The 17,036-nt window shown below is 33.0% G+C and overlaps 1 protein-coding gene across 7 annotated transcripts in view; it reads left to right on the top strand.

The window, feature by feature from the left end:
• Positions 1–16,085, top strand: part of LOC114335572 (protein Aster-B) — a 184,857-nt gene extending 168,772 nt beyond the window's left edge. For 5 of the 7 annotated variants that reach the window (XR_007698519.1, XR_007698515.1, XR_007698516.1 and 2 more), the window contains 2 exons: positions 1,793–2,143; positions 5,828–16,085. Coding sequence is in view for 2 of the 7 variants with exons in the window: in XM_050652810.1 (XP_050508767.1) it covers positions 1,793–1,906 (114 nt within the window). In the remaining 5 variants the exon portion in view is untranslated. Of the gene's footprint in view, positions 1–1,792 lie in introns of all 7 variants that reach the window. The other 2 variants (XM_028285821.2, XM_050652810.1) reach the window with 1 other exon arrangement.
• Positions 16,086–17,036: the final 951 nt, after the last annotated feature.

The following is a 17,036-nucleotide window of genomic DNA, read 5'->3' as shown; positions in this document are numbered from 1 at the left end:
AGAGAGAGAGAGAGAGAGAGAGAGAGAGAGAGAGAGAGAGAGAGAACGTATATATTAAGAGGAAACAGTAGCGATCAACAGGTAGCGAAAACGCGTTCCAAGATTGCGGCTGTAATTTTGAATATTTTTTCGAGATATTTGGCACACGTATTCGTAATATAATAAAGAATGGCGGTACAGAGCCTAATTTGAAAAATATATTAATATGTGGAAATTACTCTGTAATTAAATACAATATTAAAAAAACGAGCCTGTACCGCCATTAAGAAGAACAAAAAAATACACTTTCTTCAAATAAACTTTTCTATCCGATGCCTAGATTTTGTGTCATTTTGGAACTACTAATGAAATTAAAAATTTTAATATGTATTTTAAAAGACTATTTTTAAAGATATCCGTAGGATATCCAAGGGTATCCGTAATTTGAGACAAATTTTAAGTTTTTTTTATTTTTTTTTAATTAGAAGAATATAATTGCATATTATAACATAATTTTTAATTCCAAATAACTTTTCTTAATAACACTTTTCGACATTGTGAAATATAAAGGTACTTTACTCTTGAGCGAAATTCATATTTTTTAACATACCTCGAACACTATTGATAAAATTTTATATCTGATGATTGCATCTTAGGTTTTAGACTATGCAGAGCATTTTATAAAGAATAATTCTTTTTCATAAAGTTAATGATAAAAAAGTTTTCCATATGGTTCCAACTTAGTGGGACCTATTGCATGTGTATACGTTACATTTTGAAAAAGCATATCTTGTTTAATAATAGTCCTAGAATTTTTTACAATACATCATTTTAAAGTAAAGAAAATAAGCTTTCTTTTTTTATTATACAAAGTATATACCTAAATATACAATAAAAAAAGTTATAATGAGAAATTCAAAAATAATCGAAAAATGTATCAAAAATCATTAAAAGTATAAAACTTTTAACAACCATATCTTGCTTAAAAGTAGTCATACAGCCTTCTACAATAGACCATTTTAAAGGTAATTGACTTTTCTTTCTATTAAATGTGATATTGCATGTACCTAAAGTTACATAGAAGAAAGTTACAGAACAATGTTTGAGAAGTGAACAAGAAAAATGGGCTAAAATCGCTGTGAGTGGCGAACTTTAAAGAATCATATTTTGGAAAGTATAAATCATAGAGACTTCTACCAAACGCCATTTTAAAGAGTAAGGATGGAAGTTTTTTTCTGTAAAACAATGCCTATACCTTTATTCCTGTGGAAAAAAGTTATGGGCAAAAAAATTGCTATCTTTTGTGTTCTTTCTTGCTTTTCTTTTAATTATATTTTTGTAAAAAAATATTTTTGACTTTGAAATGTGATGTTTCGATAGTAAATTTAACCTGCAACAATTTTCCTGTAGACGTGTTTTTACCAAAAGTGCATAGAACTCGCCCTGTGCCTAGGGACTAGTTCACCCCTTTCTCAAAAACGCACCCCTTTAAATGGTAGCACTCCGCGGGTTTTTCATATTTAGAGGTCCATTGACCATATGAAACAATAAAACCCCGTTAACGTTCCTTTCTAAAATACATAATCAATAGCCTATATAGCTTCCCGTGCGTGACAAGCTTTAGTCTCAGCCACCATCTGCACAATAATACTGAAACATTTACAGGAATTAAAATATTTTTCCAGCAATTATTTGGTTTTGATTTTTGATGCCTGAAATTTGATATTATTTTTACTTAATTGTATACAAAATGTTTTAATAAAAATAGTTTGTTGAAGTTTTAATCGTATTTATTTTTTTGGCTAAATTTCAGGCTGAAGAATCTCTCAACGAGCTTCAAAGTTCGATTCAATCGACTTACTCTAGCAAATTAGTGTCAATTTTACAGCAGCAAGTGGGCCAAGAAGAAAATAAACAAGAATTATAGACATTTTTAACAAATTGCAGGATCCTTGCATACATTTGACAGTTTTTTTACCACGTCAAAGTCTACAAAGACATGTTAGTAAAAATATGAATGATATTTATGATGATATGAATGGTATTTATGATTTATTTTTATATATTGTGGGACTCGTGAATGACTGCTAGTGTGTTTTTAATTTTATAATATTTATTTATTTCATATTAAGATTTACAAGATTTTTAGGGAGATTGAATTAAGGCTGTTTTATCAGTTGAAGCACATTGCAATGTTAAGTGGGCGTATCACTTACTTTCGTAGACTGGTGACGTCAGACACACGTGACTCCCTATTTAAAATTGATTTGAAGTAGGGAGTGCGACCGACAATTCGATCTTTACTCAGTGGCGCCGGCGGACAAGTATTTTAATGACAACAAAATGCATTATTCTCCATTCAAATTAGTTTTGTCGGGAATACCTTTTTAGATTGATTTTATCGTAGGTAATATTTTAAAAAGAATTATCACATTTTTGTCACATAGTTTGGCCTAGGATAAACTAGTACGGCCTTCTTCTTCTTCTTCTTGTAGTGCCTATCCGTTTCGGATGTTGGCGGCCATCATGGCAATCTCTACTTTTCACACTGCTGCTCATAAAAGATTTGTAGTGGTTGTGTTGAACCACGTACGTAGATTTTTCAGCCAGGAAATCCTTCGCCTAGTACGGCCTAGCCTACACTAATTTAGCCGAGTCGAAAGTAATTTGACGAACATGTAAGGACTTTTACATGCGGGGAATTCCCAAATTACGTCCTTTATAATCCAAGGATGGTACTAAAAGTGAGAAATTTGACCTAGGCTGTCTGTCCGTCGGTCCGTCCGACCGCGAATATAACTGCTCCGTCACTATACTAGGTGGAATGACAAATAAGGTGTCAAATGAAAGCTTATAATCCAAGGATGGTACCAAAGGTGAGAAATTTGAACTAGGCTGTCTGTCCGTCGGTCCGTCCGACCGCGAAAATAACTGCTCCGTCACTATACCAGGTAGAATGAAAAATGAGGTGTCAAATAAATGCTTATAATCCAAAGATGTTATTAAAGGTGAGAAATCTTAGCGAGGCTGTCTGTCCGTCTTTCCGTCCGATCGCGAATGTAATTCTTCCGTCAATATACCAGATATAATGACAAATGAGGTGTCAAATGAAAGCTTATAATCCAAGCCTGGTACTAAAGGTGAGAAAGGACCCCGCAGAAACCTTATGGGAAATGGCTCTCTGTCAAATGCTCTGATACTTTGGATTCTGGTAGTCCTTGATATGTAGAACAAAAGACTTCATGGGCGCGTAGCTCCAAAAAATTATAGTTGTGAGATATAAGCCTCTGAAGTTATAGGTACAGTGAGGACGTTTGAGTTGAAATAAATTCATTTTCTCGAGAATGGGAGACTCTGGAGATAAATTACGAATCAGCTCGATTTTTATTTTTAAATAATAATTTTTTGGCGTATATATCATACTAGTGACGTCATCCATCTGGGCGTGATGACGCAATCGGTGATTTTTTTAAATAGGAATAGGGGTCGTGTGATAGCTCATTTGAAAGGTAATTCAATTCTCTATTCACTAATGTAAACATTAACATAATTATTTATACAGGGTGGCCAAAAATTTTTTTTAATTAAATTAATTGAGACAAAAAGAAGAATGTATATAATTTATTTATTTCGAAATACATTTTACTGCTGTCAGAAAACAGAAAAAAAATGTTAATTTGAAAAATAAACATTGCCTTTCACTTAAATTAAATGTTCAAACTGCTAAGAGGTAGGTGGGTGGCAGCTTTAATATTGAATTTAAGCGAAAAACAATATTTATTTATCAAATACACATTTTTTTCTGTTTTCTGACAGCAGTAAAATGTATTTCGAATTAAATAAATTATATACATTCTTCTTTTTGTCTCAATTAATTTAATTAAAAAAAATGGGACACCCTGTATAAATGATTATGTTGATGTTTATATTAGTGAATAGAGAATTAAATAGCCTTTCAAATGAGCTATCACACGACCCCTATTCCTATTTAAAAATATCATCGATTGCGTCATCACGCCCAGATGGATGACGTCACTAGTATGATATATATGCCAAAGAATTATAATTTAAAAATAAAAATTGACCTGATTCCTAATTTATCTCCAGAGTTGCCCATTCTCGAGAAAATTTATTCCAACTCAAACGTCCTCACTATACCTATATCTTCAGAGGCTTATATCTTAGAACTATGATTTTTTGGAGCTACGCGTCCATGGAGTCTTTTGTTCTACACATCAAGAACTACCACAATCCTAAGTTTCAGAGCATTTGACAGAGAGCCATTTCCCATAAAGTTTCTGTGGGGTCATTTGTTCTAGGACTTCCGGTTCTAGACGCTCACTTCAGGCCAAACTAGTTTGGGCTTTAGTAACATTCTTGGATTATAAGCTTTTATTTGACACCTCATTTTTCATTCTACCTGGTATAGTGATAGAGCAGTTATATTCGCGGTCGGACGGACCGACAGACAGACAGCCTAGGTGAATTTTGTCACTTTTAGTACCATCCTTGGATTATAAGCTTTCATTTGACACCTCATTTGTCATTCTACCTGGTATAGTGACGAAGCCGTTATATTCGCGGTCGGACAGATCGACAGACAGACAGCCTAGGTCAAATTCCTAACTTTTAGTAGCATCCTTGGATTATAAGCTTTCATTTAACACCTTGCTGAAAAATCTACGTACGTGGTTCAGCACAACCACTACAAGTCTTTTCAGAGCAGCAGTGAGAAAAGTAGAGATTGCCATGATGATCGCCAACATCTGAAACGGATAGGCACTACAAGAAGAATAAGAAGAAGGCCGTACTAGTTTATCCTGAAGTGTGAATCTTTATTATATCAGGATAAACTAGTTTGGCCTGAAGTGCGTCTTTATATCAGGATAAACTAGTTTGGCCTGAAGTGTGTTTATTTATATCAGGATAAACTAGTTTAGCCTACGCGTGATATGATAAACTAGTTTGACCTAGGTCATACTAGTTTATCCTAGGCGGTTAGGACAAAGTAGTTTGGCCTAGGCCAAACTAGTTTGTCCTGAAATCGGGTTTGGCCGGTAATATACATTATTTTAATATATTTATAAGTTGCAGTTACATAAGAAAAGTATCCAATTGAATAAAACACAAATCGTGGATAATAGTATAATTTTCTGTCTTATTTTAAAACACCCTGGGACTCATTTCTTATCTTGTCAACTTATATCCCTAAACTAATGTAAATACTTAAAAATACGCGTAAACTAAAGAACTTGTAACTTATACCACTAAACTAATAATATATTAAGTACTTAAAAATACCCGTAAACTAAATAAGTTTAATGTTTTCAAAATAACTAAGAATACTGTAAACTGTAAACACTAAGCAAGTTGATGAAGAAAATACAAGAATGAATAACTGGAAATGGATTCTAATTCAAGCGAACTGACCGACTGACGGTACGTTCATGAGATTTGTCGTCACGAAGGCGATAACGATGAAACTAAGCGCCAATGCTGCGTACCACGTTTCATTATTAGATTTCAATATTTTTAGCAAATTTTCTTCAAAGTTGGAACACGCTTTTCTCGATTATTACTGGACACAGAAAGGTGAAAAAAAAAATCAACGATTACAGAAAAAAAAACTCTTTCAAGTTATGGGAGTAAAAAGTTTGGTTATAATAGAACGTTAAACATTATAATCTAATTTTTCAACAGAATTTTCAAAAAAATAAAAAAAGTAAAACCATCATTTTAAAGGCAACATAATTTCGAATAACGTGTCCAAATTTCAAGACATTCTGTCGGTAAATAACCGAGAAAACACTGTCCCTAAGTTTTGGTGCACCGATAAAACAGCCTTAAGATGTCAAATAACAAAAGGTTTTACTTGAATCTGTAAGTGATTAATTTCTTTGCTGTATTTTTGTACAATACGTTTAGTTTTCGATTAGGTACAGGCGACTGAAGGAAACGCTAAAATCGGCAACATTGCTATGGGAATGCGTTGCATTGCCAATGTAGAATGACAAATGACTGAATGAGTCGGCGCGAATCAATTGTATTGATGACAGCGGGAAAGCAGTGTTGCCATTTATAGGTTGTATATCTAATTTAAAACTAAACAACCTGTAGATGGTTTAGATTTTAGATGATTGCCAATGTAGAAATGCATGGGATTTCTATATATAAACAAGTACTGCTTGGCAAATTTCAGTGCCTTCATAACCTTTAAGTGCATAGTCGCAAAGGCCGACTAAATCTCCGGGTCGGCACATTAGATGCGGCAACGCTGTGAGCCTCTCGAATATAGTTTGTTTTGTTTGGGAAATTTGAAAATAAAGATAAAATATGTTTAAAAAAAGTTATAAGTTTTTAATCTAATAGCACATAAAATGATATTTAAAATACCATTTTATATCATACCAGATTAAAAACATTACCAATAATAAATAAAAGATTATCTAGGAAGAAAAAAACGTACCTCAGTTTCCTTGATATGGAAAAAAGCATTCGATAAAGTACCTAGATCAAAGTAGGGAAAAGTCTGAAGAACAGAAACATACCAGAGAAACTTATACGGGTAACTAAATCTATATACAGAGACACTGAGAACTGTGTGATAAGTAAAAATATGATATCTGACCAGTTCAGAACAACTGAAGGTGTAAGACAAGGGGGAAGCTTGAATCCGTTACTGTTTATTACGTTTATGGACGAAATAATAAAAGAAAAAAAAACAAAAGTCAGACCACTACACATAGGGTATGGAAATCTGAAAAGCACCGAGATATCAGATTGTACATTTGCCGACGATGTAATATTTTTAGCAGCGAATGAAGACGCAGTTTTAAAAAGGTATGGTATGACTATGAACAAAGAAAAATCTAAGGTTATGGCATTAGCCAAAGAAAGAGAGGATGTACATGTTCAGATAGATGATACAGAGATTAGACAGGTACAACAATTTGAATACTTGGGAGTAACCATTGAAGAAACAGGTAGACAGGGAGCCGAGATCAATAAAAGAATTGATAAAGTGAATAAACTGTACCACGCAATAGGACAAACATTTATTAACAAGAAAGAAGTATCGAAACATACAAAAATAAAGGTATTTAAGGCTATATACAGACCAGTACTTACGTACGGATGTGAATCCTGGGTACTAAATAGACAACACAAAAGTAAAATACAAGCTGCAGAAATGAGGTATCTACGCAGAGTTCAAGGAGTCACTAGAAGGGATAGGGTAAGAAATAACTACATAAGAGAAGAACTGAAAATCGAGACAATGATGGAGTATGTTGAAAAAAGACATTAAGTTGGTGGGGGCATTTACAACGACCACAGACAGAAGTACCAGTTAAGAAGATATGGGAAACGAAGGTGCAGGGGAAAAGAATTAGAGGAAGACCGAGAGAGACATGGAACGAAGTGATGGCAAAGATTCTTGACAAAAAAGGAATATCATGGAACGACGCTAAGGCTATGGCACATGACAGAAAGCAATGGAAGAGATTTGTGCACTGTTAACAGGGCACAAGTCATACCTACACCCGAGAGGGTAGAAGGTCTAAAGATTATATATACCAGATTAAAAACAATAGAAATCCTTCTCTGGTTACACCATCCGAGGCTTCTAAAAATGCAAGACATACAGATTCTGAGACTGTAGGAAGATTAGGGAATTTTACAATTTATAATTCACATCCCATCTGCTCAGGTGGTAAATTTCCAGCGAGAATGGTTCCCTTCGTACTCCAAATAGAGTAAATATATAAATTAAAAATGAATAAACATTTTCAATTTCGTTGCAACCCAAAACTGCAGTCGTATTATATTCCAGTTCAATCAGAGTGTACAGCAAGCATCTCTACCGGTTTCGGGGCTTGTTAGCCCCTCATCAGGAGATACATGCTCTTCTCTCTGACGGAACCAGGACAATACTCCGCGTGTAGTCACGGATTTCAACGAACGAAATGGCAGGGATGCCCTACATCTGCTAGAAAAAAGTTGTTTTTAATCTAATAGCACATAAAATCCTATAAATATTTAAAAATTTTAGCACATAAAATTTTACATCCTACCAGATTAAACCAATGGAAAACCTTCTCTGGTTACACCGAGGCTTCTAAAAATGCAAGGCTTACGGATTCTGAGACTGTAGGAAGATGGGGGAATTTTACAATTTATAATTTACATCCCAATTCACTCACATTGATCAATAAAAAACTGCATAAGAAAAAGTTTTTTCTTTTAATCTTACATGGGATCCCTCGCTCTCTTCATAGTGGTAATTTGACATTATTGACGTAACTTAAATATTGTATCTTCAGATGAAATAATTAGGACATTTCGATAATTAGATTTTGATAACTATTAAATATGAACTGACATAACTATACCGGGTGGACCAAAAGTCAGTTAACGTTATCAAAAAAAGTCACGCGCAAGTTTGCGGCGTCTCCAAGAAAATATAACATGCTCTGTGAAGGGCCTTGCAAATAATCCACAATTACAAGGTATTCGATATTTTCAGCAAGACGGTGCACCGACTCATTACGGATTGCAAGTTCGTGAGTTTCTAAATGACCAGTTTAGTGATTGGATAGGGAGAAGAGACACAGTTGAAGGGCCCGCGCGTTCGCCAGATTTGACGCCCCCGTGATTTTTCCTTGTGGGGAGTACTTAAAGATAAAGTTTTTGCCAATTTGAAGTTCTCCGTGCCAACTTAAAAGTATGTAGAAAGACTTGTTTCACTGTGTATAAGGGTTGCCAAAAATGTATTGATGAAGGTGGTTTACCTTTTGAACATAAAATGTAAAGCATGCACTTCTTTTTACCTACTTATTTACAATAAACTTTTTTTTTACTTCAGTTATTTTTGCTTTTATTTATACAAAACGGTTAACTGACTTTTGGTCTACCCGGTATATAACATTGCATAACAACTACTATAAATAGAGGTTATTATAATCTCCCACGCTATTTTGAACTTACAAAACTACAAAAGAATTAAAAACCTAAATCCAAAATCTTGAATTGAGACGTCGAATTCGTTCAGATCTTCTTAACTGTGGAAGTGCATTACGTTCTTCAGCAGCAGGTTCATTAATGGGTACCAGTTCATTATCAGGATGATCAGGTCCTATCACTGGATCTACATTTTCGTTAATAGGGTTTGGATGTAAATGAAGAACGTTGGATAGACGGCAGAAGATACAGGGGGGGGGGGGGGGGGGTTTGACATTGTGACTGATAAATAATTACTTCTGGTTCGTTTACAAAGGTTACATTCTTTTTAGGTACCATGATTTTACGAATTTGGTCAATGTGACGTTTTAGACAATATCCATCATCAAGTTGGACTTGGTAATGGAATAATCCATACTTTTGAACAATTGTGCCAAATGTCCAAAGTTCCTGGTTTCCTTGGTAATACCTTACTTGTACTCTCTCCCCCACATTTAACTGTCTTGCACCAGTAGGTTGATTTTCTGATCTGGTAAGTTTTGTTGGACGTAGTGCGTCGAGTTTGATTCTTAAACTTCTGTGCAAATACATTTCTGCTGGTGATTTTCCACAGGAAAGTGGTGTCGCTCTATATTTTAAAATAATTTCTCGTACTTTCTTACAATTTTGTAATCTACACAAAGTCTCACACCACCATCAGCTTTTGGAGTAACAACCAGTTGTGAACCCCAATCACTATGGTTGACTTTAGATATAATTCCTTGAGCTTCTAAGCTGTCAAGTGCTTTTTCAACTTTTCCCCCGAGTGCATAAGGTACATCTCGTTCTTTAAAGTAGACTGGCTTGGCATTTTTACACAGTTGCAAATTTACTTTAAAATTTGATACAAGTCCAATTCTTTCTTCAAATATGTCTGAATATTTTTGAAAAAATTCTTCATTAGCCGGTATATTTTTAATTTGTGTGATTCCTGTTGAGCTATCGGTGTCTTGAAGGTTAAGTTGGATTTATAGTTTGACGTAGCGTAGACGTAGACGCAACGGAGACGTAAGAAACGGACTGGAAACGTAAGAAAATAATATGTCAATTTATAATTCGACGTAGCGGAATTTTTGCGCACGAGTAGAAAGAGTAAACAATGACTTAGACTTAATTCTAATTCAACAACATAGCCTATAAATTATACGAACAGTAAACAAACTTTGTGTTTCTTTATTTATACTTATACCATTGTATAACTAGCTTATACTATTATTTATTATAATATTTATCTGTTTTGTGTGTTACATGGATTAGGAAATAAACGAAGCTATGCTCATTGGTGCCGCGCATGCCGTGGGATTTCCAACTATTTTGTTTCATTTCCTGGTCTTTAAAATGTTTATTGGATTCACCTATCCTATAATATTATGTGTGGATAACCCCGAATTAGGCTATAAACAACTCATATTTATCTGAAATATTAAAATGACTCTATGATATATTTTTATTAAATTAATAACTTAACATCCATTGTATTAACAAATAATTAACAAAATTCGAATATGTTGATAAACAACTTTAACTTTACAAAATTGATGAGGGCGTGTTCACTTTGGGTGACAGAACAAAATTCTTGAATTTCTTCCTTTTGATTGGCCAGACGTAAGAAACGCACTGTAAAAGATGAAAGTTGGTGAACTCTTCCGTTCCGTTACGTTTCTCTTACGTTCCGTCAGGCGCTTGCGTTCATTTATAAACACGAGTACACAAAATTCGGTGTTGATCTTTTCCAGTGCGTCTCCGTTGCGTCTACGTTTACGCTACGTCAAACTATAAATCCCACTTTAATGTTTAAATGTCTTATCCATACACGCCCTAATAAGGAGGCCAATTCATCAAGAACTACATAAAATTCTTCTGTTGAAATTTTATTTTGATATTGTATTGAGGTTTTTGCTTTCCCCAGGGGATAAAATACGTTTTTTGTATATGATCTAAATGCAATATCAGGTTTTTGAACTGGTAAATCAAGATCTAGTTCTTTAAATTATGATTCTGAGATGAGTGTAAATCCTGCTCCAGAATCAACTTCAAATGTTGCCGGTTTTTAATAAGCACTGTCACATAAAACTTTCAGCATCTCTGTAAGATTGATTTTCATAAATGTCTACAATTTTATTAATGCCAAAAGTATCCTCTGGTTCTTTTTCGCTGGTTGATGGTTGATATTCATTAATTAGATGATGGGCGAGTTAGTTTTTATCTTTGTTTGCTAAAAGCATTGAAATACAAACTGAAATGACGTGACCGTATTTTTTGCAACCTTTGCACTGAAGTCGTTCGGGATTGATTTTACAGTTTTTTTAACAAGATGTTGTAAGGATGTAGGATGTAGGATGAAGTAACCTCCTCTATTTATAGTAGTTGTTATGTAATGTTATATATAGTTAGGTCAGTTCATATTTAATAAATGCCAAAATATAATTATAGAAATGTCTTATTTCATCTGAAGATACAATAAATTAGCGACGAGGATGGGATAATTAGGACATTTCGATAAGTATATTTTGACAACTATTAAATATGAAGTGACGTAACTATATATAGCATTACATAACAACTACTATAAATAGAGGAGGATATTACATTAAACCTTTTGAATTCTAAGATCAATTATTCATTAGAGATCTTTTATTGTAGCATAGCTCTGAAGATGGCTGTATAAGCCGAAAGCGCTCAGCTAGGAAATTAAGTATTTTACACTCTTCAAAGGTACACACTCCCTTTCATTTATTAGTACAGATTACAGATTATTCCATTCGAATCCGTGTGTGGTTTGTTAATGAATATTTTCAAAGAAAGTTGTGTGAGGTTACGTTATGAAATTGTTTTATATAAATATTTTACCTCCAATTTTATATAGACTCACCGGTACAAAATTTCGCCACCCAAAATTTTTGATTAAGTTTGACATTATATAACTTCTTTATTTTTACTCCGATTTTCAAGATTCTTACATCAGTTTGTAGGTACATGTATTGATGTCGTTTGTTATTTTTCCGGTAACAAAATTTTTTTGCTTAGATGGAATTATACGGGGTGAATGGAAACGTTGTTTTTTCTCCTAACTTTAAAAAATTCTGTGAAAAAATTTAAGGGCTTATTTTGTTTCATACTTCTTTTGTATTATCCTGGAGGTATCACTAAGGTTTTGTTTTTTGAATTATCCGAATATCTCTTTTCTTGTAAGAGCTGTAAATAAAAAACTGATTTGAAGGTTTATTTAATTAAAAATATCAAACGCACTAAAATTAACAAAGCAAAATTAACAACAAAACAAAACAATTCAGTAGCGGGTATGTTCACATCTTGCAGCAGCGACTGCTCGCAATCTATTTAACATCGAATAAAGATGTGTTATCCTTGCCTGGGGAATAGCCCGATATTCCTCTACCAGCGCCATAACTGTACCCAATTTTCTGGAGGCCTAGGATGACGGCGAATAGCTTTTTTAATTCATACCATAAATTCTCAATATGATTGAGATCTGGGCTGCATACGGGCCATTCTAATCTTATCAATCCAACCTCTATTTTATGAGTCAATCAGTGTTTTTATTTACAAGAGATATTCGGATAATTCAAAAAACAAAATTTTAGTGATGCCTCTGAGATAATATGACAGGACCTTGAAACAAAATCAACCATTCCATTTTTCCACAGAATTTTTTAAAGTTAGGAGAAAACACAACGCTTCCATTCACCCTGTATAATGCCATGCAGGCAAAAAAATTTTGTTACCGGAATAATACCAAACGATATCAATGCACGTACCTACAAACTGGTGCAAGAATCTTGAAAATCGGAGCACAAGTTAATAATAAAGTTCTAAATTAATTTTGGGTGGCGGAATTTTGTGCCGGTGAGTGTATATGTAGATAGGCACTTGCCAAGCGGCGTAGTCAAAAAATATACTGTATTTTACTTTTAGTCGATTTTTTTGCTCACAAGTATTTATACTCCATTCCTTTGCTTACGTATATCAGACGTAAATAAATTTTGCCAAGCAGTATTTTAATTTTCAAATTAAACATAACTGAAAGTGGCAATATTGTACTTATTTTAATGTTTAAATTTATTAGATGTTTTAAAATTATGGAAATAAGAGCTGTAATGAAAATATACAGGATTCTTAAACTGTGTTCAAACATGTAACAAGACACCTCGTAATGCGAGAGTTCGTAACCCCACAAATAGTAACGAACATTTCGTGACATCAAAATTATTTTGGGGTATTTTTGTTAACGTGGAAACTAACCGTTTTTATAGTTACAATTGAATTAACGTTTACGAGTTTAACAAACCAGCATCAGGATAAACATTTTTGATACATTTTATATTTCATATATTTAAAATTGTCTTAAATAAATACCGGGTGTCCACTTATATTTTCCCCAATTTTAACTGCCTATAACTTCTAAACGGCTCAAGATAGAAATATGCAGTTTCCGCTGAAATGTTTTATTTTAGTAAAAGTTTTGTCTGAATGGATTGAATTTTTTATATCGATTTCAAATACGAAAAAAAAATGGCGGATTTTTGAAAAAAACGTTGATTTTTTTTAATGGAACACCCAGTATATTTTTTTTACAAATTGAAAGAAAGGTCATTCACCTATCCAGCGATATAAAGTTTTTCAAAATCGGTTATCAAATCACTGAGTAATTAATTTTTTAAATGAGAGGTGCCACGTGGATATCACATACCTAAATAACATGTATGTGATTTCCACATTGCATCTCTAATTTTAAAAATTAATTGCTCAGTCATTTGACAACCTATTTTAAAAATTTTTATATCGCTGGATAAGTAATTGATCATTTTTTCAAGTTACAAAAAAATATACTGGGTGTTTTAATAAAAAAAGTCAAAAACGTTTTTTTTTTTTCAAAAATCCGCCATTTTTTATTTAAAAGCGATATAAAAAATGGTCATTTACCTAAAAACTTAAAAAAAAACGGTCATTTACCTATCCAGGAATTTAAACTTTTTTAAAATCGGTTGTCAAATGACTGAGCAATTAATTTTTAAAATGAGAGATGCAATGTGAAAATCGTTTAACATAATATCAATTTGCTTAGTTATGGTATTTAGGTATGTGATATCCATGTTGCACCTCTCATTTTAAAAATTAATTACTCAGTCATTTGACAACCGACTTTGAAAAACTTTATATCGCTGGATAGGTGAATGACGTTTCTTTCAATTTACAAAAAAATATACTGGGTATTCTATTAAAAAAAAAAAGTCAACAACGTTTTTTTAAAAAATCGCCATTTTTTTTTTCGTATTTGAAAGAGATATAAAAAATTCAACCCATTCAGACAAAATTTTTACTAAAATAAACATTTCAGGCGAAAACCGCATATTTCTATCTTGAGCCGTTTAGAAGTTATAGGCAGTTAAAATGGGTGAAAATATAAGTGGACACCCGGTATAATATAGTAATGTATATTGTATTAATCATTATAATAAATACGTTATTATTAAACTCTCTTTATTCGATCGATATTTATTTTTCAGATAATTTCAGAAGTGATAATTCAAGACGAAAAATTAAAAAAATCTTTTGTTGTAATATTTACGAAAATATTAAATAAATATGCATAAATTGTGTGAAATATTTTTATAAAGAAGTGGTCTTAAAAAATGTACTATTACTTTTGGTATAGGAAAGTTTGTAAAATGCGTTTTTTTGTATAAATTTAGTTTGCTAAAATTGGCGTTACGGATATGTATAGTTACGAACTGTCGCCATTACGAAGTGTTACCGTTACTAACTGTCCGTTGCCACTTGTCTGGTTACCAACTGTCTGTTTTCACTGTTATAAATTTTTCTTCGCATATTTTGACTATAAAATTATCGTCTCTTTCTGACAATTTTCAATAAATCTTTATGTACGAAGTCAATAGTGACATTTTATCAAACGTGTCAACCAATTGCAACTAGGCAGGCAGGCTATAACTATAGCTTAACTACACTCTTTTTAATATGTAAAGAATCCATAGTAATACTTGCCATCTGACATCAGATCATAACTAGAAACTATAATAGGCTTGGATCCCGCGTACCAAAAAAGTTGATTAATAGCAAGCTAAAGATTTGTTAATAGCTTAACGGTGTCTAGTCGGACAAACTTTAATGTACGGGTACACTGGAACAGGGGAAATTTTAATTGTGGTACAGTTTAAAAATTTGAAACGTCAGATTACGAAAACGCCCCATGTATTGTCGGACAGAACTTACAGCACGGACAGAGTGCTATTTATCACCAGTATAATTCCTGTCATTTGACATGTTCTTCGTGTTGGACTTATTAAAATGTCCAGTTGGTGATAAAAATACCAGTCTTATTTTTGCATGCGAGTTTAATGAAATGGTAACAAACCAATTGAAAGTTCTGTCCGACAAAATACATAGAACGTTTTCGTAGTGTGACGTTCCAAATTTTTAACCTGTTCCACAATTAAAACTTCCCCTGTTCCAGTGTTCCCATACGTAAAAGTTTGTCCGACTAGACACCGTTAAGCTATAGTCGGTTCGCTAAACACAACTGGCTAGTGATTTTAGTAGGTAATTTTTTTGTTTTTGGCCAACTTTGCTAAAATTGGCAAAATTACTAACTATTTAGTAATTATTTTTTTAAAATAATTACTAAAATCACGAGCAAGTTGTGTCTTGAGTTTAACGAACCGACTATATTAACAAATCTTCAGCTTGCTGTTAATCAGCTTTTTTTTGGTACGCGAAATCCAGGCCTATAAAAATATGCTGCTAGTTTACTAGAAATTTAAACAATTCGGTTTTCCTATTTAGTTATAAAAATTAATGTAATTGGTTACTGTATTGAATAATTTTATTTATATTATCTTAATTCGGTTTCGGCGCTATCTATACATAACTTTTTGTATTATAAGATTTGGTTTTGTGTGGATTTCAAAAAATTGTCAAGTGTTTGTAAGCGAACTGTCTTATTTATCGTTACGTTTTTAACATACTTAGTATTTAATGTCATTGCGCACTGTGTTATATTTTTTTAGTATAGATTTTATGAATTGTTCCTTATACACTTATGTACCTAAGATAATAAAGATTTAGAATTTGAACTTAATCTTTTAATTTTTTCTACCATTTTTACATCACTTACCCTACTTATATCATTCTTCATTACAGGCCACAATTAACTGAGAGGTATGCTGTTAAATGTTTTTTTAGATCTACGAATATCATGTATTTCTAAGTTTCTGGTTGTCATTTTTTGTAAAAGCTGTTTTAGTCAAAACAGGTTGTCAGTACAAGACCTCCCTACAAAGAAATTCTCTTTGCTCCTTCTCTACCGTAACTTGTTTGTCTATTCTTTCTTTAAAATCATAAACCTTTAACCAAATATTTCTGTCGATTTGCGTCCACACGTTCGATAAATCTACACCAACGAACTGCACAGTCACATCGCTACGTTAAATCGTTGTCGTGTATTCGCTATGAGCTTCGCTGCTTTCGCCACCTACCTGCGAATAACTAGTATCACTTTCGCTGGAAATTTAAAGAGAAAAGTGTTGCCTATCCTGTGTGAGTTTCGCTGGTATCGCCACCTAGCGAATAACTAGTACTGTTTCGGTCGGAAATTTAAAGAGGAAAGGAGAAAAGCAAATAATAATAATTGCTTTAAACTTATTATTTAATTCTTGTCGTGTAATATGTACAACGTAAAGAAGTAATTGGATTTGTCGTTTTGAAGTTTATGTTGACAGCTATTATATTTTGACACTCTTTATTACAACTTTCGTGAGACATTTAGTAAAAAATATATGTAACTCTTAATGCAGCAAAACCGTCAAATTTCCAGTAATAGTTTATTGATTGTCACTATAGTCCATGTGGTGAGACCGCTCCCGTCTGAAAAAAATTCTGATTCGGTTTCATTGTGGATTCCTATTCAAAAATGTCCCCTTTAAACAAATCCGAAGAGTGCCGGGCGGATTTTTTGGACAGAAATTGTTTAAACAATTTTTTTAAACAAATACAAAAGATCACCTTTTTTTGGTCTGGAACATATA

This window comes from Diabrotica virgifera, chromosome 6 (assembly GCF_917563875.1).
Source record: "Diabrotica virgifera virgifera chromosome 6, PGI_DIABVI_V3a".
Taxonomy (NCBI): Eukaryota; Metazoa; Arthropoda; class Insecta; order Coleoptera; family Chrysomelidae; genus Diabrotica; species Diabrotica virgifera.
Note: the sequence above shows the minus strand (reverse complement) of the source record. Positions and strands in the feature narration are given on the sequence as shown.